This window comes from Papio anubis, chromosome 2 (genome assembly GCF_008728515.1).
Source record: "Papio anubis isolate 15944 chromosome 2, Panubis1.0, whole genome shotgun sequence".
NCBI classification, from domain to species: domain Eukaryota; kingdom Metazoa; phylum Chordata; class Mammalia; order Primates; family Cercopithecidae; genus Papio; species Papio anubis.
Window position 1 is genome coordinate 82,818,050 of NC_044977.1, and position 27,096 is coordinate 82,845,145.

Below are 27,096 nucleotides of genomic sequence, written 5' to 3' on the forward strand. Positions count from 1 at the left end.
AGGACTTGCTTTATGAATCTGGGTGCACCTGTATTGGGTGCCTATATATTTAGGATAGTTAGTTAGCTCTTCTTGTTGAATTGATCCCTTTACCGTTATGTAATGGCCTTCTTTGTCTCTTTTGATCTTTTTTGGTTTAAAGTCTGTTTTATCAGAGACTAGGATTGCAACCCTTGCCTTTTTTTTGTTTTCCATTTGCTTGGTAGATCTTCCTCCATCCCTTTATTTTGAGCCTGTGTGTGTCTCTGCACGTGAGATGGGTCTCCTGAATACAGCACACTGATGGGTCTTAACTCTATCCAATTTGCCAGTCTGTGTCTTTTAATTGGAGCATTTAGCCCATTTATGTTTAAGGTTAATATTGTTATATGTGAATTTGATCCTGTCATTATGATATTAGCTGGTTATTTTGCTCGTTAGTTGTTGCAGTTTCTTCCTAGCATTGATGGTCTTTACATTTGGCATGTTTTTGCAGTGGCTGGTACCAGTTGTTCCTTTCCATGTTTAGTGCTTCCTTCAGGAGCTTTTGTATGGCAGGCCTGGTAGTGACAAAATCTCTCAGCATTTGCTTGTCTGTAAAGGATTTTATTTCTCCCTCACTTATGAAACTTAGTTTGGCTAGATATGAAGTTTTGAGTTGAAAATTCTTTTCTTTAAGAATGTTGAATGTTGGCCCCCACTCTCTTCTGGCTTGTAGAGTTTCTGCCAAGAGATCTGCTGTTAGTCTGATGGGCTTTCCTTTGTGGGTAACCCGACCTTTCTCTCTGGCTGCCTTTAACATTTTTTCCTTCATTTCAACTTTGGTGAATCTGACAATTATGTGTCTTGGAGTTGCTCTTCTTGAGGTGCATCTTTGTGGTGTTCTCTGTATTTCCTGAGTTTGAATGTTGGCCAGCCTTGCTGGGTTGGGGAAGTTCTCATGGATAATATCCTGAATAGTGTTTTCCAACTTGGTTCCATTCTCCCTGTCACTTTCAGGTACACCAGTCAGACGTAGATTTGGTCTTTTCACATAGTCACATATTTCTTGGAGGCTTTGTTCATTTCATTTTACTCTTTTTTCTCTAAACTTCTCTTCTTGCTTCATTTCATTCATTTCATCTTCAATTACTGATACCCTTTCTTCCAGTTGATCGAATCGGTTACTGAATCTTGTGCATTTATCACGTAGTTCTTGTGTCATGGTTTTCAGCTCTACCAGGTCATTTAAGGACTTCTCTACATTGGTTATTCTAGTTAACCATTTGTCTAATCTTTTTTCAAGGTTTTTAGCTTCTTTGAGATGGGTTCAAACTTCCTCCTTTAGCTCAGAGAAGTTTGATCATCTGAAGCCTTCTTCTCTCAACTTGTCGAAGTCATTCTCCATCCAGCTTTGTTCCATTGCTGGTGAGGAGCTGCATTCCTTTGAAGGGAGAGAGGCACTCCAAATTTTAGAATTTTCAGCTTTTCTGTTCTGTTTTTTCCCCATCTTCGTGGTTTTATCTACCTTTGGTCTTTGATGATGGTGACATACAGATGGGGTTTTGGTGTGGATGTCCTTTCTGTTTGTTAGTTTTCCTTCTAATGGTCAGGACCCTCAGCTGCAGGTCTGTTGGAGTTTGCTGGAGGTCCACTCCAGACCCTGTTTGCCTGGGTATCAGCAGCAGAGGCTTCAGAAGAGTGAATATTGTTGAACAGCAAATGCTGCTGCCTGATCGTTCCTCTGGAAGCTTCGTCTCAGAGGGGTACCTGGCCGTGTGAGGTGTCAGTCTGCCCCTACTGGGGGATGCCTCCCAGTTAGGCTACGGGGGTCTCAGGGACCCACTTGAGGAGGCAGTCTGACCGTTATCAGATCTCAAACTCCATGCTGGGAGAACCACTACTCTCTTCAAAGCTGTCAGACAGAGACATTTAAATCTGCAGAGGTTTCTGCTGCCTTTTATTTGGCTATGCCCTGACCCCAGAGGTGGAGTCTACAGAGGCAGGCAGGCCTCCTTGAGCTGCAGTGGGCTCCACCCAGTTCAAGCTTCCTGGCCACTTTGTTTACCTACTCAAGCCTCAGCAATGGTGGGTGCCCCTCCCCCAGCCTCCCTGCCACCTTGCAGTTAGATCTCAGACTGCTGTGCTAGCAATGAGGGAGGCCCTGTGGGCGTGGGAACCTCTGAGCCAGGCGTATATAATCACCTGATGTGCCGTTTGCTAAGACCCTTGGAAAAGTGCAGTATTTGGATGGGAGTGACCCGATTTTCCAGGTGCTGTGTGTCATGGTTTCCCTTGGCTAGGAAAGGGAATTCCCTTACTCCTTGCACTTCCTGGGTGAGGCGATGCCTCGCCCTGCTTCAACTCTCGCTTGGTGGGCTGCACCCACTGTCTGATACGCCACAGTGAGATGAACCCAGTAACTTGGTTGGAAATGCAGAAATCACCCATCTTCTGTGTCACTCACGCTGGGAGCTGTAGCCTGGAACTCTTCCTATTTGGCCATCTTGGAACTGCTTCCGCTATTTTCTTTCCTTGTTTTGCTTAATTTATCTTGGAGACCTTTTCTTGTTATATATAGGGAGCTTCTTCTTCTTTTTTTTTTTGAGACGGAGTCTGGCTCTGTCGCCCAGGCTGGAGTGCAGTGGCGCGATCTCGGCTCACTGCAAGCTCCGCCTCCCGGGTTCACGCCATTCTCCTGCCTCAGCCTCCCGAGTAGCTGGGACTACAGGCGCCCGCCACCTCGCCCGGCTAGTTTTTTGTATTTTTTAGTAGAGACGGGGTTTCACCGTGTTAGCCAGGATGGTCTCGATCTCCTGACCTCGTGATCCGCCTGTGTCGGCCTCCCAAAGTGCTGGGATTACAGGCTTGAGCCACCGCGCCCGGCCGCTTCTTCATTTTTTTCACACCTATATAATATGTGACTAATGTGTGTATGTGTGTGTAAATTGCATGTGTTTGAAGGTGGGACTGCAGGGTAAACTGTGGAAGAGTAAATGCCAAGTTAAAATCAACAGTTGAATTACCCTCCGTACAGGTTATACCAATATATACTCTCACCAACCTTCATAACAAAATATCATAAAACTTTAGGTTTTTGCTACTCTACTAGGAGAATTTTCATTTCTCTTATTGCAAGTAAAATTTTAAGCATATTTTCATCTATTTCATATATTTAAGAGTGTTTTATATTTCTTTTCCTGTAAACTGTTTTAACTTACCTCTGCCTGTTTTTCTGTTGAATTATTGACCTTTTTCTTACTGATTTCTTTTCCTGTGTATATAGATTAGGCTTTGTCTGTGATATGAATATTTATTATTTGCTTTTTAACCTTGCTTATGATAGCTTTTGCCTGGCAGAAGCCTTTTATTTTTATGTAATTATTTTTATTCTTTTCCTTTATGGCTGTTGGGTTCTGAACTGTAGTTTAAAATGCCTTCCCCATGCCAAAATATTTTTTTCTAATACTCTTATAGTTTGTTATTTGTTCATATTTTATTTAGGATATTTGAGATTATGTTCAGGAAGGATCTTGGTCTTAGTTTTCTTGTAATGTCTTTGTCAGATTTTGGTATCAGGGTTATGTTGGCCTTATAAAACAAATTGGGAAGTTTTATTTTCTCTATTTTCTGGAAGAGTTTTTTATAAATTGGTATTATTTCTTTCTTATTTTAGAGAAACATTCACTCGTGAAACCATTTAGCCTGACGTTTTGTTTGTAGGAAAGGTTTTGAAAACAGACTCTCTCTATATATATTTCTCAAGTACTAATTTATTTCTTCTTCATATTCCATGAGGACCACAGGTTAGCTGAGTCTCTGCTTCCAGTTGCAGTCCTGTTCTGCTCCTGAGTTTTATAAGTTCCAGGACACAGGCTGTGCCCTGAGCTAATGTGGGCCAATCTCGCGTTATAGAGAAAGAGCAAGGGCTGAGCTAAACCATGTACCTAAGTTTAGATCTTCTACTCAGCTGTGAGTGAAATACTTCATATCCACCCACGTTACATTGGCTGAAGCAAGTCCTGTGCCAATTCCCCCTCTAGAGGAAGGAAAAGATAATTTCTTTAATAGATATAGGGGCTATTCAGATTTTGTGTTTAATTTTGGTAGATTGTATTTTTTAAGGAATTTGTCCATTTCTTCTAAGTCATTGATTTTGTCGCCATAAAGTTGCTAATAACATTCATTATCTTTTAAATGTCTGTAGATTCTATAGTGCTAACTCCTTTTTAATTCTCAATATTGATTATTTTAATTTTCTCTCCTTTTTGTTAATCAGTCTGGTTAGGAATTTAGTTGTTTATTTTTGGTCAGAGAGCTCATGTATCACTGTCTTGTCAGAGTCATTTACTGGTTGTTTGCTTCTTCTGTTTGTGGAGATCATGGTTCCCTGTTTGCTGTTGTTTTTGCTGGTTGTACATCAGTGTCTTTGCATTGGAGTATTATTTATTCCAGTGTTTCTTCTCTGGCTTGTTTTGGTTTATATTGGATATATTTGCTTAGAGTTTCTGTACTGCTAGGTCACTGCTTCCTTTTCTGCTCCAAGTGGCACCTTAAGCCCAGGTTTGGCTTGGCTCTAGTACCTGATGGGAGCGCTGCCCTTACTGAATGGGGACAGTACCACAGGTTATATTCTGGCAATGTGGGAAGCTGGCTAGGAGTTTGTGCCCAGGGGACCTGTGGGACAAACCTCCTACAGTGTGGTGCTGCAGAACAGCCACTCTGATTTGGCATCTCCTGTGGCTTACAGAGTAACGTTTCCAGGGCTGGGGATGGTAGTCCTACCTCCTCCCTTTGTCTCTGCTTGTCCTCAGGAATTATTTATCCTTTCAGGCACTGGGGATGCTTCCTGTGGTTTAAGGCAGGACAGATCTCCTGCTAGGGAATCCAGGGTGGTGGGGTAGCTGATTGTCCACTTTGACCTTGTTCTTATCAGGATAGAAACAGTGAGTTGGGGGGAAATTTTCTGCCCTCTTGGTACCTGACAGAATAGAGGGAGGGGCATTGCAGATGTGGAAGTCTGATTCTCTTACTGTCTGCTCATCTGCTTAGAGTTTTTTCACTTTTGTGTGGTCCAGCTACTCAGGAGGCTAATCAGGAGGCTGTAGTCCCAGTTACTTGGGAGGATGAGGCAGGAGAATCTCTTGAATCTAGAAGGTGGAGGTTGCAATGAGCCGAGATCGCATCACTGCACTCCAGCTTGGGCGACGGAGCAAGACTCTGTCTAAATAAATAAATAAAGAGTATGTTCTTTCTACTTTTTAGATGTTAAAACTTCATTTATTTAAAAAATACTTACTAAGTGCCTGTTATATTATGTTCTGACAAATTCTAGGGAATATGTGATGAAAAGCAAAAACATGATGGTGATAACCAATGGAAGGTTAAAACAAAGTCCTTAACTAAGCAAAACAAAAAGTGTGCTAGTTTATGGTCCTCCAATTTAAAAAAATTTACCATATTAAGTTATTACTTTTACAAAGTTAAAACATGACTCATATAAATATAAAATAGGGAGCCAGGCATGGTGATTCATACCTGTAATCCCAGCACTTTGGGAGGCCAAGGCAGGGGTCACTCAGCAGAGATAAAACATTGTTACATTTTGGGATTTTGGCACAGATATTTTCCCCATTCATGCTATGTCCGTGTGTTTATAACTATATATTATATATTTCTGCAAATAGTATAATGAATTTGAATTTCTGAAATAATACTTTTTTTTTTTTTTTTTCCTAAATAGAGACAAGGCCTCACTCTGTCACCCACGCTGGAGTGCAGTTTGCAGTCTTAGCTCACTGTAACCTCAAATTCCTGGGCTCAAGCAATCCTCCCACCCCAGCCTCCCAAAGTGCTGGGATTACAGGCATGAACCATTGCGTCTGGCCCTTCATTCTTCTTTTTTACTCTTATAATTTTCCTGCCTATTTTTACATGCTTATTTTTGCAGGTGAACTTTAGGTTCATTTTCTTAGTATCTCTCTCCTTCCAAATCTAATTGCTGTTTTGATTGTACTGATAGAAATGTATTAAATAAACTGAAGAAATGTGATCCTTATACCATCAAGGCTTCATCTATGGAATCTATGTGTGTGGAAGTCAAATGAGTGACTCATTTTGTTTATATTTTTGCCATTAGGAATATATTCCTACTGTTTCCATTCTGTGCAATCCAGGAATGAGAGCTCGTCATTGGAAACAGATGTCAGAAATTGTAGGCTATGACTTGACTCCAGACTCTGGAACTACACTGAGAAAAGTTTTAAAATTAAACCTTACCCCATACTTGGAACAATTTGAAGTGATAAGTGCAGGTGCAAGCAAGGTAAACATAAAGATCAACTGAAATACTTTATGTGATGACTTTGTTAATCAAGTAATCATAGTTTTTGTTGGGGTTGAATGTGTACAGTACTGGATAGCAACGGGAGGTGGTGGGGGAGAGTAATAGAATACCACTCTCCAGCCGGGCATGGTAGCTCACGCCTGTAATCCCAGCACTTTGGGAGGCTGAGGTGGGCAGATCACCTGAGGTCAGGAGTTCAAAACGAGCCTGGCCAACACAGCAAAACCCTGTCTCTAATAAAAATACAGAAATTAGCTGGGCATGGTGGTGGGTGCCTGTAATCCCAGCTACTCGGGAGGCTGAGGCGGGAGAATTATTTGAACCTGGGAGGTGGAGGTTGCAGTGAGTTGAGATTATGCCACTGCACTGCAGCCTGGGCGAAAAGAGCAAAACTCTGTCTCAAAAACAAAACACTCTTTTCCCCCCAACAAAGTGTGTGCTTACTTGTCCTGAATCCAGATGAGAAATGACTCCTTTGACCTCCTCTTAATTCTGCCACATTCTGATGCTGTTGGATGATGTGCTAGTGTTGGTACATAATTTTTTCATTAAGAGTACTGTTGTATGTGTGGCATGTGATATGTGTGTGTTCTAGCAGGGTAAGTATGGCCCTAAAGAATGGGTTCTTGAAGTACACAGAAAACATCTTCAGACTATGGACTGCCTGTAGAAAGGCTACTTCAGAGAAAGTCCTACAGGTATTTTATTCTCTTGTCCATTTTTAATATTGACAGCAGTAGTTTTCATAGCAAGTGAATTTTTTAAAACTATGTAATCGTTCTTCTTAGGAATTTTTAAATTGTTGAAAAAACTTCTAACTTAAAAAGTTATACTGTAGTCACAGATTATCTTAAGGAAATGATAATGTAATACATCAAATGCTTACTGAATTCACTAGGGAAAGTCAATATAGTAAATAAGATCCTTTCTTCACCCTCCCATTCTTTCTTCATTCCTTCCTTTTAGGAATTTTCATTAGAGAAAGCCATGAATACAATGATAGGAACTTGGGATGATATTGCTTTTCATATAAGTCTATATCGTGACACTGGAGTTTGTATTCTTTCTTCAGTGGATGAGATTCAGGCCATCCTTGATGATCAAATTATAAAAACTCAGACAATGAGAGGCTCACCTTTCATCAAACCGTTTGAACATGAGATCAAGGTGTGTTAAATATAATAATCAGCTCTTGGTCATTTATACAGATTGCAATCCTGTTACATATATGCTCTCATGGTAATAAGTAGCCGATTGAATGGCTTTTTAAGTGTTTATTCAAATCATAGACCTATAATCTTGATATTTTATTTCATAAAATACAAAATGATATTCAAAATTTAATATAGAAATATATACATCTGAGACATAAATGATTTTTAAAAGAAAAATGTCTTATTAAAATCTTCTCCAATGGCAGTGATAGACTCAAGAGGAAAACAGGTGGTATTACTTATTCTAACTTAAGAAAACCTAAACCTTGTTTTATGCTGCATTCTTGAAACTTGTAGTAACTATGCTTTAATTATAGTTGTAAACAGCTAGCATGAGGATCTTTTAGAGTATTTAATGAATTATTGTTCCCTTGAGAAAAACGAATGGTATTTGAGGCTCCAAGATTATTTCATTTCTTATTGGATATGAAAACTGTTCTAACTGGGGCCTATATAAATTGGGGAAAGACAACTGGATTTTTTACCCTGATATCAATTGATTTCAAACTATGTTTCAGATGCTGCTTTAGGAACTTTACACTTATTAACCCACTTGATCCCTGCAGCAGGCCTTCAAAGTAGGCACTATTATTATCTGTATTCATAGACAAGGAAACCAACATATAGGATAGGTAATTTTCCTAAGTTCATCTAGCTAATAAGTGACAGAGCTGGGGTTCAAACTGAGGCAATTTGGTTTTAATATGAGCATAAATCGTGTTTTATAGAAGATTTTGGCTGTCATTATTTGGAGAAAACAGAGTAATGTTCTTCCAAGAGAACATAAGGCTGGACATTATCCCAAGAAGCAGGCTAACCTAGCCTTTCCTGATAAGATATTACTTTTTTGTAGAAATTTACTTGTCTAACAAGAAGAATTTAGAAGACAAATTTAAAAGCTGTCTTAGAGATTTTTTTAAAAATCGAAGATATGGACTTAATCTCTTGACACTTAGACCTTAGGCATATATTTAAGAACCAAAGAGAGATATTATATTAATGGTCTTTGGCTAATGAAATATCTTGTCATTTCTAGGGGATCTATGAGAATAAGGAGGCTTATTTCATTTTATTTTTCATTTCAGTTCACTTTTCTCCAAATTGTGTTGATAGCAGGATTTCTCAACCTGTCACTGTTGATATTTTGGGCTCTATAATTCTCTGTGATGGGAGGCTGTCTTGTACATTATAGTTTGTGTAACTGCATCTCTGGCCTCTACCCACTAGACATTAGTAGCATCTTCCCCCATCAGTTGTGACAACCAAAAATGTCTACAGACATTGTCAAATGTTCCCTGGGGTGGGAGGCAAAATTGCCCGTGGTTGATAACCACTGCTGTAGAGCAGGATATATTCTTGGATGGTTTTGGGACTCCAGATGGCTCATCTAGAGATTAGGAAACTGATAAAAATAACGTTACAGGCAACCTACAGAATGGGAGAAAATTTTTGCAATCTACTCATCTGACAAAGGGCTAATATCCAGAACCTACAAAGAACTCAAACAAATTTACAAGAAAAAAACAAACAACCCCATCGAAAAGTGGGCAAAGGATATGAACAGACAGTTCTCAAAAGAAGACATTCATACAGCCAACAGACACATGAAAAAATGCTCATCATCACTGGCCATCAGAGAAATGCAAATCAAAACCACAATGAGATACCATCTCACACCAGTTAGAATGGCAATCATTAAAAAGTCAGGAAACAACAGGTGCTGGAGAGGATGTGGAGAAATAGGAACACTTTTGCACTGTTGGTGGAACTGTAAACTAGTTCAACCATTATGGAAAACAGTATGGCGATTCCTCAAGGATCTAGAACTAGAAGTACCATATGACCCAGCCATCCCATTACTGGGTATATACCCAAAGGATTATAAATCATGCTGCTATAAAGACACATGCACACGTATGTTTATTGCAGCACTATTCACAATAGCACAGACTTGGAATCAACCCAAATGTCCGTCAGTGACAGACTGGATTAAGAAAATGTGGCACATATACACCATGGAATACTATGCAGCCATAAAAAAGGATGAGTTTGTGTCCTTTGTAGGGACATGGATGCAGCTGGAAACCATCATTCTCAGCAAACTATCGCAAGAACAGAAAACCAAACACTGCATGTTCTCACTCATAGGTGGGAACTGAACAATGAGATCACTTGGACTCAGGAAGGGGAACATCACACACCGGGGCCTATCACGGGGAGGGATTGCATTGGGAGTTATACCTGATATAAATGATGAGTTGATGGGTGCTGACGAGTTGATGGGTGCAGCACGCCAACATGGCACAGGTATACATATGTAACAAACCTGCACGTTATCCACATGTACCCTAGAACTTAAAGTATAATAAAAAATAAAAATAAAAATAACGTTACAGTCATTTCCAATTGTGAGTTCCAGTGATTTAGGAAAACCTCAGACCTCTTAGAATTTTTTTTAAGCCTTTGTGAGACATACATAAGTAACCTTAAGCTGTAAGATGTTTGCACTTATTTAAAAATAATGGTAAATTTAAAATGTATTTTCCTTGCTATAATTTATAACCTTTCTTTAATAACTAGAATTTAGTGCAGTATACTTTTCATTAAGGCCTGGGAGGACCGCTTGATTCGAATACAAGAAACAATTGATGAATGGTTAAAAGTGCAAGCTCAATGGCTGTACTTAGAGCCCATCTTTTGTTCTGAGGATATTATGCAACAGATGCCAGAAGAAGGGCGTCAATTTCAGACAGTAGACAGACATTGGAGGGATATCATGAAGTTTTGTGCAAAAGATCCAAAGGTGAAGTGTTTGTTTTCTCTCTCACAGTAGGTGAACCTTTGTTTTTGGAAATTAAGTAAAACATGTGACTTTTTTCTGATTATAAAAATTAAACTTGCTCATTGTATACAAACTGGAAAGTTCAGAAAAATATGAGAAAGCATAAAAGTATTAAAATAAGTTTACTTTTCAATTAATAAGATACACTGCTTGTTACTCTTTAGTATACCTGGTGGAGTTGCTTCAAATGTACATCTGATTCACACGCCTTCTACTATAAACACGCACTGCTCTCCTCCTCATAAAATAAATAGATAAATCAAATCAAATGGAGAGAGGAGAGAGTGAGAACAAGAGAGAGGGAGACAGAATGAATAGTGTAGGTGACTCAGCTGACATTCTACTAGTGACTCTGTATACTCGGAGTGATGGGGAAGAATCTGCTGTTCTCTCCATTGGTTTCAATTCCTATGTCTTTCCCAGTAAATGTTGAAAAACAGACTATATATTTTTCATACACACAGTGCACATAGTTCATAGATATGCATCCACTTTTTCATCTGGCATTCAATTTAAGAAATAACAATTTATTCCCATGCTGAATGAAAAACTAGCTGTGCTGGACTTACTGCGAGTCAGTAGTGCACTGAAATTCATGAGTGTTAAGGATTTTGCTTTACCTGTTCACTTTAGAATCTTTGTGAAACATGATTTCTTGTAGATCAGAGGTCAGCAATTTTTTTCTGCTAAGGGCCAAGTAGTAAATATTTTAGGCTGTGCAGGACAGGTATTTTTTGCAGCTACTCAATTCTGTTGCTGTTGCAGTGAGAAAGCAGCCAGAGATAATACGAAAATGAATGACTGTTTCTGTGCTGCAATAAAATTTTATGGACACTGACATTTTTATATGTCACAAAATATTCTTCTCTTGATTTTCTTAACTTCCAAAAGTGTAAAAATAATTTTTAGCTTACAACCCATACAAAAACTGACAGCAGGCTGGATTTGGTCTGCAGGATATAGTTTGCCAACTCCTTGCTGTAGATTGTTACATTTATGGTTGACAGTAGTAAAAGTAAGAATTAAATCGAGCACCAGCCAAACAGACTTTTCTCACATCATTCGAAATAATATAGGAGAAATGACAATATGCATGACAATCACAACTTGTCATTTTAACTAGTGTCCTTGGATAAATATTTATAACTCATTGAATTTTAATAGTTTTTACATTACAAAAAATTTCACTGCAAATTTTATAAACCTTTGACTTTTTTGGTAAACCTTTTAACATTAAAAGATTTTAATGTATAGTATAGATTGATATTTAAGTCTTATATCTGGCATAAAAGTGCTGACTTGAATGAGTGTGTCTCGTTTAGGTTCTTGCTGCCACTTCTTTAACAGGTTTATTGGAAAAACTGCAGAACTGCAATGAACTTTTGGAGAAAATCATGAAAGGTCTTAATGCATATCTTGAAAAGAAACGTCTTTTCTTCCCTCGGTATGATAGACAATCAATTGTGCTGTAATTAAAAGCATTTTCTTATGTGTGATGAATTATAACTAAAACTTTTGTATTTGCATGTTTTTCCCTAGGTTTTTCTTCTTATCTAACGATGAAATGTTAGAGATTTTATCAGAGACTAAAGATCCTCTTAGAGTTCAGCCACATTTAAAAAAATGCTTTGAGGGCATTGCTAAATTGGAGTTCCTTCCCAATTTGGACATTAAAGCCATGTATAGCTCTGAGAGCGAGCGAGTGGAGCTGATTGCACTCATTTCCACGTCTGCAGCGCGGGGTGCTGTGGAAAAGTGGCTCATTCAAGTGGAAGACCTAATGCTCCGGAGTATTCATGATGTGATCGCTGCAGCCAGGCTGGTGTGTTTTCTAGGATTTGATGTATACCCTATATTCTGCAAATGCTTTGTTTAAGAGGTTTTGAAAACCAGTAAATTGACACTTAAAGTTCTTACTATTTTAAATCATTTATTTTATTTACTTCTTTGTTTCTAACATTATTATTAATATAATGATATTGCTATGAATTGATAATAGTATATGATTGTTATAAAAGAGGAAAGGTATTATGAGAGAGAAAAATAAGAGGTATATAATTTAGAATGGGGGAAGGTCCAGTGATAGGCTATTAGAGGAGGTGATGTTGAAACTGAGATACAAAGGATAGGTAGGAATTAGCCAGGTAAAGAGCAAGTGAGAGAGCATCTAGGTATCCTATGTAAAGGCCCTGGGATCAGAGAGAACTGGGGATTTGGGAGATCCTGAAAGAAGACAAATATGTCTGGATAGAGTAAGCAGAGTGGAGAGTAAAGTGACATGAGGTTGGAAAGGAAGGCAGTTAGGAGTTTGCATCTTATTTTAAATGCAATGGAACACCATCTAAATATTTTAATCAGGGAAGAGACATAGTCTGATTTATATTTTTATACCACTATGGCTATGGTATAAAGAATAGATTAGTGGAGGTGTGAAAACAGGAAGGCAAATTAGGAGACTCAGATTAGTTCAGATGAAAGATGATGTGGGCTGGTTTGCCAGAGATTCAGGTTCAAAAAATAAAAACCAAAAATAAAGGAAAAAAGATGTGGTCTGTTTCTAGGCAAATGGCAGAAGATATGGAGCAAAGTAGAATATTATAAATAAATTTTGTAGTTAATTTCAACAGGTCTTAATGATGAACTGGTTGTAGAATACAATCACTTTTAGGCTTCTGATTTGAACATATGGGTGGCATTTACTCTGGGTGATTCCTGGAGGAGAAGCAGGTTTGTGGAGGCTTAGGGGAAGATCAAGAGCTCAATTTTAGATATATTAAAATTGAAATGCTATGAGCTAGGCTAGTGGATATGTTTCATAGGCAAACAATCCTGCACATTAGCACATGTGGATCTGCAGGACAGTTCTCTTCAGATATGAGTGGTAAATGCGTGACCTAGTTCATGTACTGCATTTTACACTTAAACAACTACTTAAGAACTCAAATAAGATGAACAAACATTAAAGGGGGCTATGTAATAAATTTGAAAGAAAGATAACACTTGGCACTACGTGTATCTCACTTATGTTAATTCAGTTAACCTAATCTTGAATGATAAACACATGTATTTCTGCCTTTAGGACCACAAAGGAGCAGTTGTAAAGTAGTAGAATAGTTTTAAAAGGCATCGAAGCTTTATATTCAGCAACTCACTATATGTGAGTGACTGTTCTTTTTCTTTCACCGAGAGTCCTATGAAGCTCATCTTCTTGTGGTGGCTATTCTGTTCAGCTTCAGTGTTCCTACAGATAAATCTTGACTTTTTCTCTCCTTTTACTATTTATGATTCAAAGCAAACTAAAACACATAGGAAAGAACCACCATTGTCCATGAAAGTATTTCCTTAATTAGTATAGAAATTGACCTTCTGTGTACCTGGCAATGGCTCTCAGTCACCATTCATCCTTCTTTGAAGCTTAGGTCAGCTTATCATTTGCATTTATTTCTAAATATGACTAAGAAGCATTTTATAACAATACTGATATCCTATTTTAACATTCTTATATATATAAGATGATCTTATTTTATTAAAAATATAATTTGCATTAGCATCAGCTTCAAAATTCATTCTGTAGTTGTTTTCAATTTACAGTTCGGATCTGCTAAAATCATTTACTGTTAAAAAAAGCTATTTTTAAAAAGATTAAACCTCTCCCTCCATAAATACATTTAAATGCATTTTGAATATCAAAGTGTTAGAAGAAATGAAAGTATACCTTGAATTCGAAACTACAGATTGTTCAATTGTACATAATTGAACAAATATATAATTGTGAAATTATATGCCCTGGTCATATAGGTTTTCAGAAAAGCTATGGATAAATAATACAAGGGCACTATTAGTGCAGTTTTTAACTATATTGTATAGTCTCCTTTTCAATTAAATCTTGGCATCAATATACATAATCTATTTGACTAGTTTGTTGTTGTTGTTGTTTTTGAAACAGAGTCTCACTCTGTCACCCAGGTTGGAGTGCAGTGGCGTGATCTCGGCTCACTGCAACCTCTGCCTCCTGGGTTGAAGTGATTCTCCTGCCTCAGCCTCCCCAGTAGCTGGGATTTCAGGTGCCTGCCACCATGCCCAGTGAATTTTTTTTTGTATTTTTAGTAGAGGGGGGGTTTCACCACATTGGCCAGGCTGGTCTCGAACTCCTGACCTCAGGTGATCTATTGCCTCGACCTCCCAAAGTGCTGGGATTACAGGTGTGAGCCACCGCACCCGGCCTTGACTAGTTTTTTTTAAGTTTACTAAAATTTTTGTATTTTATTATGATAGAAGTAATAGGTATTCTATATGGAAAACTTGACAACTCTCCACAGCAAAGGAACATAAAAATTACATAGAAATCAACTTCCAGAAGAATCAACAGTTAAATCTGCCCATTATTAACATGTTGGTGTTTATCTTTCCATTCTTTTATAAATAAATATTTTAAAAACATAATAATTATAAAATTTGGAGGGAGTCTTTTAGTCATTTAACAATTTTATGACTATATGATATTCTAGCCTATGTAGGTACCAAATATTGCACTTCTCTATTGCTAGACATTTAGCTACTTTTTCTCATGCAGCCTTTTAAAGTTATAAATTTATTTTAATTGTTCAGGCTTATCCAGAATCTGCAAGAAGAGACTGGGTTCGAGAGTGGCCTGGCCAAGTTGTGCTTTGTGTTTCTCAAATGTTCTGGACATCTGAGACACAGGAAGTTATAAGTGGTGGGACGGAGGTAAAGCATTGTTTGCTTTTAAGTAACATCCTTCATTCCAGGTTTTGTTTTATTTTATTTTATTTTATTTTATTGTTTTTAGAAATGAGATCTTGCTGTGCTGTCCAGGCTGGTCTTGAACTCCTGGCCTCAAGAAATCCTCCCACTTCAACCTCCCAAAGTATTAGGATTAGAGACATGAGCCACAGTGCCTGACCCCATCCCATGTTTCTTAGTTAGCTTATCTATTGTTTGCAAAGACAATATATCTGTCAGTTTCTATATATAATCTTAAAATTATAACTTCATTGAGAACTTGTTCTTTTTTTTTTTTGAGATGGAGTTATGATCTTGTTGCCTAGGCTGGAGTGCAATGGCACGATCTTGGCTCACTGCAACCTCTGCCTCCTGGGTTCAAGCAATTCTCCTGCCTCAGCCTTGTTCCAAGTAGCTGAGATTACAGGCATGTGCCACCACGCCCGGCTAATTTTGTATTTTTAGTTGAGATGGGGTTTCTCTATGTTGGTCAGGCTGGTCTTGAACACCCGACTTCAGGAGATCCGCCTGCCTTAGCCTCCCAAAGTGCTGGAATTACAGGCATGAGCCACTGCACCTGGCCCGAGAACTTGTTCTTAATATTTTACTGGGCTTAGACAAAATCACTCACAAAATTCATTTCTCCGTGTGTGTGTGTGTGTGTGTGTGTGTGTGTGTGTGTGTGTATTTAGAGACAGGGTCTTGCTCTGTCACCCAGGCTGTGCAATGGCATAGTCATAACTCAGTATAACCTCACACTCCTGGGCTCAAGCTATCCTCTTGCCTCAGCCTCTGAATAGCTAGGACCACAGGCACACACCACCACATCTGGCTAATTAAAAAAAAATTTTAGGCCGGGCGCGGTGGCTCAAGCCTGTAATCCCAGCACTTTGGGAGGCCGAGACGGGCGGATCACGAGGTCAGGGGATCGAGACCATCCTGGCTAACATGGTGAAACCCCGTCTCTACTAAAATATACAAAAAACTAGCCGGGCGAGGTGGTGGGCGCCTGTAGTCCCAGCTACTCGGGAGGCTGAGGCAGGAGAATGGCGTAAACCCGGGAGGCGGAGCTTGCAGTGAGCAGAGATCTAGCCACTGCACTCCAGCCTGGGCGACAGAGCGAGACTCCGTCTCAAAAAAAAAAAAAAAAAAAATTTTATAGAGACAGTGGTCTCTCTGCTTTGCCAGGCTGGTCTTGAAATCGTGTCCTCAAATGATCTTCCCACCTTGGGCCTGGCACCATGGCTCACGCCTGTAATCCTAACACTTTGGGAGACCGAGGCGGTTGGATCACTTGAGGTCAGGGGTTCGAGACCAGCCTGGCTAACATAGTGAAACCTCGTCTCTACTAAAAACACAAAAAATTAGCCAGACCTATTGGCACATGCCTGTAGTCCCAGCTACTCAGGAGGCTGAGGCAGGAGAATCACTTGAACCCAGGAGGCGGAGTTTGCAGTGAGCTGAGATCCTGCCACTTCAGCCTGGGCAACAGTGACTCTGTCTCAAAAAAAAAAGAAGATCCTCCCATCTTAGCCTCCTAGATGCTGGGATTATAGGCATGAGCCACCGCGCTTGGACTCATTTCTATATTGAGATAGATTAAGAAGTCAGAATTGTTTTATAAAAGGCTAAATATATAAAATACATGTTTTAAGTATCATATGACATCAATTAGATTGCTTTTTTTTTATTTTGTAGGGATTAAAGAAGTATTATAAGGAACTTCAAAACCAACTGAATGAGATTGTAGGGCTGGTAAGAGGAAAGTTGTCTAAGCAGACCAGGACCACTCTGGGGGCTTTGGTTACTATTGATGTCCATGCTAGAGATGTGGTCATGGACATGATTGAAATGGGTAGGTGACTTTTTCTTTGATTTTTAAAGATAAAATGTTGATAGCATCTGGAAACAAAGACTTGTACTCTATGTATTTTTCTCTCAACAGAATTATTTTAACACAATCTTTTTTATAAGTTGGCAAACATGATTTTTTAATATTTGCTGTTATAAAAGATAAAATACTTATTTTAAAAATTATTTCCATGTAAGGATCATGTGTCTTATTTTACTTTATTTTTTCTAGGTGTCTCACATGATACAGATTTCCAGTGGCTTGCTCAGCTCCGATATTATTGGGAAAATGAGAATGCCCGAGTTCGTATCATTAATTGCAATGTAAAATATGCTTATGAATATCTTGGTAACTCACCTCGACTTGTCATTACACCTCTAACTGACAGGTGTTACAGAACATTGGTATGCTTTTAAATTATCTTAATTCACACATTAACAATTACTTTTTGCTGTAACGACATCTTTTCTCACTTGTCTTACCTGCAGTAGTTGAATACAGTTATCCCTTTCTAATCCCAAATTCTCTTTATGCAAAATTATAATAATGAATATTTACTTCTGGGTGCTTTTGTAGCATACAAGAGTGTTTACATTTTATCGTATGAAATTTGTGAGTCACTCTGATTGGGGGTAATTAGAAAAAGGGAAGTATTGACAATATAATGACTAAACTGGAGCTTTGGAAAATGGTATCAGTTTTTGCAGTGGAGTCTTGGGAGAGATGACAGGAAGATGAGGAAAGTACATTTGGGCCTTAGGACACCAAATTAGTGCTGTTAAATAGGATGGAGAGATGAAATGTATGGGTGTGGTGCTGAGACCTGAGATCCAGAGCTGAAGCTATGGAAGACAGAGCTGTAACTATGAAAACCCTGGGAATGTGGTTGCTGGATAAAATACAGGATTCCCAGGTAAATTTGAATTTCAGACAAACAACAAATAATTTTTTAAGTAAATATGTCCCAAATATTGCATGGGACATATTTACACTAATAAATTATTCATTGTTTATCTGAATGCTAGCAGTGGAAATTACCCAAGTCACATGACACCAAAATATGTTACCTGTGGAGCATATCTGTATCAGTACGAGACTGCAGCAACCTCAATTCTTACCTTCTCAGAAGAAAGAATTTGACTGAGTTGCATAAGGCGGAAAGAGACTGAGGCAGGGTTTAGAGCAGGAGCGAAAGTTCATTAACAAGCTTTAGAGCAGGAACGAAAGGGAGTAAAGTACACTTCGAGGAGGCCAAAGCAGGTGACTTGAGAGATCAAGTATGCAGCTTGACCTTTTGACTTTTATCCATTGGCATACTTCCTAGATCTTGCATTACTTCTCCCCACTCACCCAGCTCCTGAGATCTTATGGGGAAGCTGCTGATCACCAGTTTCAGGTATTTTCTATTTGTTAGAAAACTGCCCATCCCTGGCATCAGCTGTGACCAATTATTACTTCAGCGAGGCAGTTAACAACCCCTGACCATCACCTGGTGGTCACCGGACATTCCTGGTGTGTGTGGGGTGGGGAGCACTTTCCGGCTCTGCTCATACCTGACTAGCTACCCACTGTAACTGAATTTTTGTTTTGCTTTGTTTTGTTTTGTTCTGAGAATCTCACTTTGCCGCCCAGGCTGGAATACAGTGGTGCCATCATGGCTCACTGCAACCTCTGCCTCCTGGGCTCAAGGAGATCCTCCTACCTCAGCCTCCCAAGTAGCTGGGGCTATAGGCAGATGCCACCACACCCAGCTAATTTTCGTACTTTTTAAAATAGAGATGGGGTTTCAGTCATGTTGCTTGCCCAAGCTGTTCTTGAACTCCTGGGCTCAAGCCATCTGCCTGCCTCAGCCTTCCAAAGTGCTAGGATTGCAGACGTGAGCCATTGGTCCTGGCTGTTTATCTGAAATAAAATTTAACTGGGCATTCTGTATTTTTATTTGCTAAATCTGGCAACCCTACCTACGGGAATTGAGAAGGAGCATCAAGAAGTACCACTCTACCTGTGCTGAGTAAGTGAAACTAAAGTGTCTTCAAATGAGTTCTCTTAAAACAGAAATGAAGTGGCAATTCTTGTGCAAAGGATTAGGTAATGTTCTTAGTAAAAACCTGTAGGGAAACAAGGGCACCAGGATGGGACAGTAAAAAGCTAAGCAAAGGTGTGGTTTCAACAGACGTACAGTTGCAGCCTGATCTCGCAGGGTGCTCTGAAGCATGAATGGCATGAGTTATTCCACTTCAAAGCCAGCAGGGTCTGGCTTTTGTACCCGTTTAATTTCATTGACTAAGGGTCACCCCTGGGGCAGGGATATGAGTAAGCTTTCAGGCATTTTCTTGCTGATAAGGAGAAAAGAGCAGCTGTGAACTATTTGCAACTGACACAGCAAATGGATGAATGCAATGGCTGGGTAAAGGGGCTCTGGGTAGGGCAACAGTGGGTCTAGGAGAAAAGATTTCACCAAACTCTTTATTTTCTTGGGTAGCTGCCTGTGGGCAGGGACTATGTCTGTCTTGTTCTCTACTCTAGTGCTGAACAAGGACACATTATCCCTAAATATTTGTTGAGCAGATGAATTCAAGATAGGATGTCATATCTGTTACCTCTGTGAAGTCAGAAGCTGTGATATGCTTGTAAGGTGGAGGTTAACAACTTTGAGTTGTAAAAATGAGAATCATATTCAACACCTTTTCTTTTTTTTCTTTTTTTTTTTTGAGAAGGAGTTTCGCTCTTGTTGTCCAGGCTGGAGTGCAATGGTGGGATCTCAGCTCACCACAACCTCCGCCTCCCTGCTTCAAGCAATTCTCCTGCCTCACCCTCCTGAGTAGTTGGGGTTACAGGCATGCGCCACCACGCCCAGCTAGTTTTGTATTTTTAGTAGAGATGGAGTTTCTCCATGTTATTCAGGCTGGTCTTAAACTCCCTACCTCAGGTGATTTGCCCACCTTGGCCTCCCAAAGTGCTGGAATTACAGGCGTGAGCCACCCCACCAGGTCACTTTTTTTTGTTGTTGTTGTTGAGACAGTCTCACTTTGTCTCCCAGGCCGGAGTACAGTGGTGTGATCTTGGCTCACTGCAACCTCTGCCTCCCAGGTTCAAGTGATTCTCCTGCCTCAGCCTCCCACATAGCTGGGATTACAGGTGTGTGCCACTGTAATCACCTGGCTAATTTTTGTATTTTTAGTAGAGACGGGGTTTCGCCATGTTGGCCAGGCTGGTCTTGAACTCCTGACCTCAAGTGATCCACCTGCCTATACCTCCCAAAGTGCTGGGATTACGGGCGTGAGCCACTGTGCCCACCCGGAATCATATTAAATGCTTGAATACAACACTAGACATTGAGAAAAAGTCTCCTAATATATTTATTATTCATAATAAAGGGAACATGTTTGTGAACATTTTCTTAAAATTGAAAAGGAAGAGCCCGAGGTTTTCAGCAATCAAGTTAATGGGCATGAACAATATGGCATCCATTATAAATTTAAAATAGGTTGGCCAGGTGTGGTAGCTCACGCCTATAATCCTAGGACTTTGGGAGACTAAGGCAGGAGGCTTGCTTGAGCTCAGGAGTTTGAGACCAGCTTGGGCAACATAGTGAGACCTCTTCTCTACTAAAAATACAAAAAATAAACTGAGTGTGGTGGCGTACACCTGTAGTCCTAGTTAGTCGGGAGGCTGAGGTAGGAGGGTTGCTTGAGCCCAGGAGGCAGAGGTGCACCTAGTCAAGATCTCACCACTGCACTCCAGCCTGGGCAATAGAGCGAGACCCTGTCTCAAAAAATAAAATAAAATGGATGAAGTATCACTGATATTGCATTTTCTACACTAGCTGTCTCTCTTGGATTTTTAAAATAAAGTAAAAAATATTTATCATTTTGTGGTTTACTTATTTTTAAAAATAGACCTTTTTTTTTCTCATTAAACTTTTTTAATGGGTCTCAAAATTCTGTGACAAGTTTTTGGTCAAGTTGTTTCCATTAAAAAGTACTGATTTTAAAAACTAGTAAGTTAAAACTGCCACATGCATAAAAGAAAACCAAAGTGGTCCACAAAACATTCTCCTTTCCTTCTGAAGGTTTTACGATGCATTGTTATCGTTAACCAGTCTTTTACTACTAAACTTAAATGGCCAATTGAAACAAACAGTTCTGAGACTGTTCTTCCACCACTGATTAAGAGTGGGGTGGCAGGTATTAGGGATAATATTCATTTAGCCTTCTGAGCTTTCTGGGCAGACTTGGTGACCTTGCCAGCTCCAGCAGCCTTCTTGTCCACTGCTTTGATGACACCCACAGCAACTATCTGCCTCATATCACAAACAGCAAAGCGACCCAAAGGTAGATAGTCTGAGAAGCTCTCAACACACATGGGCTTGCCAGGAACCATATCAACAATGGCAGCATCACCAGACTTCAAGAATTTAGGGCCATCTTCCAGTTTTTTACCAGAACGGCGATCAATATTTTCCTTCAGCTCAGCAAACTTGCATGCAATGTGAGCCGTGTGGCAATCCAATACAGGGGCATAGCCAGCACTAATTTGGCCTAGATGGTTCAGGATAATCACCTGAGCAGTGAAGCCAGCTGCTTCCATTGGTGGGTCGTTTTTGCTGTCACCAGCAACGTTGCCACGATGAACATCCTTGACAGACACATTCTTGACATTGAAGCCCACATTGTCCCCAGGAAGAGCTTCACTCAAAGCTTCATGGTGCATTTCGACAGATTTTACTTCAGTTGTAACACTGACTGCAGCAAAGGTGACCACCATACTGGGTTTGAGAACACCAGTCTCCACTCGGCCAACAGGAACAGTACCAATACCACCAATTTTGTAGACATCCTGGAGAGGCAGGCTTAAGGGCTTGTCAGTTGGACGAGTTGGTGGTAGGATGCAGTCCAGAGCCTCAGGCAGCGTGGTTCCACTGGCATTGCCATCCTTACGGGTGACCTTCCATCCCTTGAACCAAGGCATGTTAGCACCATTCCAACTAGAAATTGGCACAAATGCTACTGTGTCGGGGTTGTAGCCAATTTTCTTAATGTAAATGCTGACTTCCTTAACAATTTCCTCATCTCTCTACTGGCTGTAGGGTGGCTCAATGGAATCCATTTTGTTAACACCAACAATTAGTTGTTTCACACCCAGTGTGTAAGCCAGCAGAGCATGCTCTCGGGTCTGCCCATTCTTGGAGATACCAGCTTTAAATTCATCAGCAGCAACAATCAGGACAGCACAGCCAGCCTGAGATGTCCCTGTAATCATGTTTTTGATGAAGTCTCTGTGTCCTGGGGCATCAATGATAGTCACATAGTACTTGCTGGTCTCAAATTTCCACAAGGAGAGATCAATGGTGATACCACGTTCCCGCTCAGCTTTCAGTTTATCTAAAACCCAGGCATACTTGAAGGAGCCCTTTCCCATCTCAGCAGCCTCCTTCTCAAATTTTTCAATGGTTCTTTTGTCGATGCCACAACATTTGTAGATCAGATGGCCAGTAGTGGTGGACTTGCCCGAATCTACGTGTCCAGTGATGACAATGTTGATATGAGTCTTTTCCTTTCCCATTTTGGCTTTTAGGGGTAGTTTTCATGACACCTGTGTTCTGGCGGCAAACCCGTTGCAGAAAAGCAAAAATAGACCTTTTTTTGACCAGTTTTAGGTTCATAGCAAAATTAAGAGCAAAGTACAGAGTTCTCTTATTTCCCCTGCCCCGCTTATATGCGCAGCCTTCGTCACTTAGCCCTACTTTTTCTAAAAGAAGTTAAATTTGAAACTCCCATGAAATAGACTCCATAGTTAGAGCTGACTGTAATTTATGTTTCTAAAAATTTCCAGCCACTAGTCCAGTCATTTTGGGGACCCAGGAATAATTCAAATACTGCTGATATTGTCATTAAGCACCTTAAAGACTAATTGATGAGAAAAAAAATGTACGTAATTAAGTATAATACAAGGTAGAAAGTGATACTACCAGTAATGAGAAATATAGAACAGTTTTATGGGAAAATAGAAAATGGAGAACATATCAAGTGTAAAAGGCAATAGCCAGGCAAATTATAGACAAAATTATATAATAAGTCATCTGTTTCTTTTCCCAATGATGGGTGCCATTTATAGATCTCACTTTCTGGTGTTTTACCCTCTTTGCGGCAAGCCATCTAGAATGTGTCATTATTGTCCTCCACAACCATCTCCACAAACACTTCTAATTAAAACCTTTCTGAACCAATTTTACCCCCACAAGGCTAGATTTTGTTTGTTTTTAAAGGCAAATGGGATACCTATGAAAGTGTCAGAAGACACGGAAGTTTTGATACCTTTTCACTTTTTTGAACATTTTAAAATGCTTTCTCTTTGAGCAGCTAGAAAAATTTGTGCTAAAAATTAACTGAACAATGTAATTATGTAATGGCTTCTCTGAAGCTACGGAACAGACTAAATCCATTCGATAAACAAGTGTCTGTTGATTTTTAAAATTTAAGCATGGATTTCTTTTCACATGTATTTTTCATTTCAGATAGGTGCTTTCTATTTAAACCTTGGAGGTGCTCCAGAGGGGCCAGCAGGCACAGGAAAAACTGAAACCACCAAGGACTTGGCTAAAGCTCTTGCTGTACAGTGTGTGGTGTTCAACTGTTCTGATGGGCTAGATTATCTAGCAATGGGAAAGGTAGTTAAATTGCTGAGTCAATAATATTAAATGTTACAAACTTACAGCTAGGTCTAATTGGATAAATGGAAGCAAACTCATTTTTAAACCTATGAATGTGGTTTGAATATTATTTGGACTTGCATTTTAGGAGTAAAGACATTGTTTTTATCCTTGAAACTTTTACTGAATTTAACTTTCAATTCTGACTTAAAGTGTTAGATATTTGTTTTAAGAGATGATATCCTTTCCTGAGAAAAAATTCACTTTCCTTTTTTCTTTGTCCTTAGTTTTTTAAAGGATTGGCTTCTTCTGGTGCTTGGGCTTGCTTTGATGAATTCAATCGAATTGAGTTGGAAGTGTTGTCAGTGGTAGCTCAACAGATCCTTTGCATTCAGAGAGCCATTCAACAGAAGTTGGATGTGTTTGTTTTTGAAGGGACAGAACTTAAGCTCAATCCGAATTGCTTTGTAGCTATTACCATGAATCCTGGTTATGCAGGACGCTCTGAATTGCCGGACAATCTTAAGGTAATATCTTTATTTATTTATTTATGTATGTATGTATGTATGTATGTATGTATGTATGTATGTATATTTTTGAGCCAGAGTCTCGCTCTGTTGCCCAAGCTGGAGTGCAGTGGCATGATCTCGGCTCACTGCAACCTCCATCTCTCGGGTTCAAGTGATTCTCTTGCCTCAGCCTCCCGAGTAGCTGGGACTAGAGGCTCATGCCACCACGCCTGGCTAATTTTTTGTATTTTTAGTAGAGACGGGGTTTCACCGTGGTAGCCAGGTTGGTCTGGATCTCCTGACCTCGTGATTCGCCTGCCTCAGCCTCCCAAAGTGCTGGGATTACAGACGTCAGCCACTGTACCCCAGCCAATATTTTTTAAGAGTGTAAGTTTGTGAATTAAAAAAACCCCAGCATAATCCATTCAAAATGATATTTTTTTCATAACATTGTAATTTCCCTCCCAAAACTTATTTAGACATCCAAAAAAATACTAACTGCATAAAAATATTAAAAGTACTACTGAAAAAAATTATAGTTTAGAAAAAGGTGCTGCATTTGGAGAATAAACTTGACAACACCACACCTTGAATGCTTATGCTCAGCTTAAAAACAGCTTCATTTATGTAAGTGATATATTTCATTTATTTTATACTTCAGGTTCTTTTTAGAACAGTGGCTATGATGGTTCCAAACTATGCCCTTATAGCAGAAATATCTCTCTACTCCTACGGATTTTTGAATGCAAAACCTCTGTCTGTGAAAATAGTAATGACCTATAGGCTTTGCTCAGAGCAGCTCTCATCACAATTTCATTATGACTATGGAATGCGAGCAGTAAAAGCCGTTTTAGTGGCTGCTGGCAATCTAAAACTAAAATACCCGAATGAAAATGAAGATATACTTGTAAGTATTAGATATATGCATTGTGAAAGTTTCAGTAGAAAGATAATTTTCTTTAGTGAGGTTAATCAGGAACTACAAATAGGCACTTGAGAGGGTGTGCTTTGTCTTTTCATATGAGGTTGAAATGGTAGGTTTTTGGGTTATGTTATTGTTATACTTCATATGAATATGAAGACTTGTTGGCTCGATAAGCATAGTATTGGCTTTTTATTATAGGGATTCCATAAAGCAATGTAAAATAAACTTTGACTTTTGGCTGGGGGTTGCGGTGGGTCGGGTCGGGTCGGGGCGGGAGAAGTGGGGTTGCAAATGCTGGCAACTAACTTACATTGCACTTTTTGGGTAATTTTAGCTTCTTCGATCAATTAAAGATGTAAATGAACCAAAGTTTTTATCACATGATATACCTTTATTTAATGGAATAACTAGTGACTTATTTCCTGGTATTAAACTTCCTGAAGCTGACTATCATGTAAGTAAACACATGAGAAAGACTTATTCAGCATAATAAATTCATCTGATGACTCAATTGTTTACCAAGATTTATTAAATGAGTGAAATTATTCTGTTTTGAGGAAAATCCCCTATTTTGACCACGTATTGTTAATAACAATAAGTAAATTTGGGTACCTTCTATTATATGATACCAAAGTTAACCTGTCAAGATGTAGGTTAAACAGGCCAGGCACAATGGTTCACACCTGTAATCCCAGCACTTTGGAAGGCCGAGATGGGTAGATCACCTGAGGTCAGGAGTTTGAGACCAACCTGGCCAATATTGCAAAACTCCGTCTCCACTAAAAATACAAAAAATTAGTCAGGCATGGTGGTGTCCCACCACTGCACTCCAGCCTGGTCCACAGAGCGACTCTGTCTCACACACAAAAAATAAGTATTTATTATTATTATTATTATTATTATTATTATTGAGACAGAGTTTCGCTCTTTTTGCCCAGGCTGGAATGCAATGGTGCAATCTTGGTTTGCTGCAAGCTCTGCCTTCCGGGTTCAACCAATTCTCCTGCCTCAGCCTCCTGAGTAGCTGGAACTATAGGCAAGCACCACCACGCCCAGCTAATTTTGTATTTTTAGTAGAGATGGGGTTTCTCCATGTTGATCCGGCTGGTCTTGAACTTCCAGCCTCAGGTGATTCGTCCAGCTCAGCCTCCCAAAGTGCTGGGATCACAGGCTTGAGCCATTGTGCCTGGCTGAGAAAAAAGATTTTATTTTCTATCTTGTGATTTAAAATACTAGTATGCGTACTGTAATAGTATATTACACTATTGGGTAATATATAGTATTGCATGCTAAATACTATTGTGTATTATATTAGGTAGAAATGAAAGTAGTAAAACGTCCTGTAGGTAACATAATAAGGCTTTGTGTCTCAAATTTAGGTAGTACACTCACTTTATTTTTAAAGGAAACAGTCCTAACACAAACACACACACGCAGTAACTGGGTAGTGATGGATATGTTAGATTGTGGTAATCATTATATAATGTATATGTTTGTCAAATCATCATGTTGCACCTTGAATGTATACAATTTTTATTTGTCAATTAAAAATTAAAAATAACAGAAAGACACAAACCACTCACATTTCCAACTTCATGTAATTTATACATATTATAATGAAGCCTAAATATGTATATACTCATCTGCTGCTTATAGCTGTTATAAAAAACCAAAATACAATTTAAAATTAATTACAGGCCGGGCGTGGCGGCTCACACCTATAATCCCAGCATTTTGGGAGGCCAAGGCAAGTGGATCACCTGGGGTCAGGAGTTCGAGACCAGCCTGGCCAACATGGTGAAACCCTGTCTCTACTAAAAATACAAAAATTAGCTGGGCATGGTGGTGCATGCCTGTAGTCCCAGCTTCTTGGAAGGCTGAGACAGGAGAACTGCTTGAACCCGGGAGGCGGAGGTTGCAGTGAGCCGAGATCGCACCATTATATTCCAGTCTGGGTGACAGAGCAAGACTCCGTCTTAAACTAGAAATAATAAAATAACATTACAAACAAAACAATCTCAAATTCAATTTAACACAATGAAATAGGTGATATGT

At 39.4% G+C, this 27,096-nt stretch overlaps 1 protein-coding gene and 1 pseudogene across 2 annotated transcripts in view; one reads left to right on the top strand and one right to left on the bottom strand.

Annotated features, from left to right (window-relative positions):
• Positions 1 to 27,096, top strand: part of DNAH12 (dynein axonemal heavy chain 12) — a 255,190-nt gene that overhangs the window by 85,323 nt on the left and 142,771 nt on the right. Inside the window, exons 20-31 of the mRNA XM_031663269.1 lie at positions 6,098 to 6,283; positions 7,271 to 7,471; positions 10,127 to 10,321; positions 11,683 to 11,804; positions 11,900 to 12,182; positions 14,969 to 15,088; positions 16,802 to 16,958; positions 17,187 to 17,359; positions 23,473 to 23,625; positions 23,895 to 24,134; positions 24,778 to 25,023; positions 25,376 to 25,495. Of these exons, the coding sequence (XP_031519129.1) occupies positions 6,098 to 6,283; positions 7,271 to 7,471; positions 10,127 to 10,321; positions 11,683 to 11,804; positions 11,900 to 12,182; positions 14,969 to 15,088; positions 16,802 to 16,958; positions 17,187 to 17,359; positions 23,473 to 23,625; positions 23,895 to 24,134; positions 24,778 to 25,023; positions 25,376 to 25,495 (2,196 nt within the window). The remainder of the gene's footprint in view (positions 1 to 6,097; positions 6,284 to 7,270; positions 7,472 to 10,126; positions 10,322 to 11,682; positions 11,805 to 11,899; positions 12,183 to 14,968; positions 15,089 to 16,801; positions 16,959 to 17,186; positions 17,360 to 23,472; positions 23,626 to 23,894; positions 24,135 to 24,777; positions 25,024 to 25,375; positions 25,496 to 27,096) is intronic.
• LOC101018402 lies at positions 20,858 to 22,567 on the bottom strand (annotated as a pseudogene). The gene has a single exon (XR_160073.5). The product of XR_160073.5 is annotated as an elongation factor 1-alpha 1 pseudogene (transcript).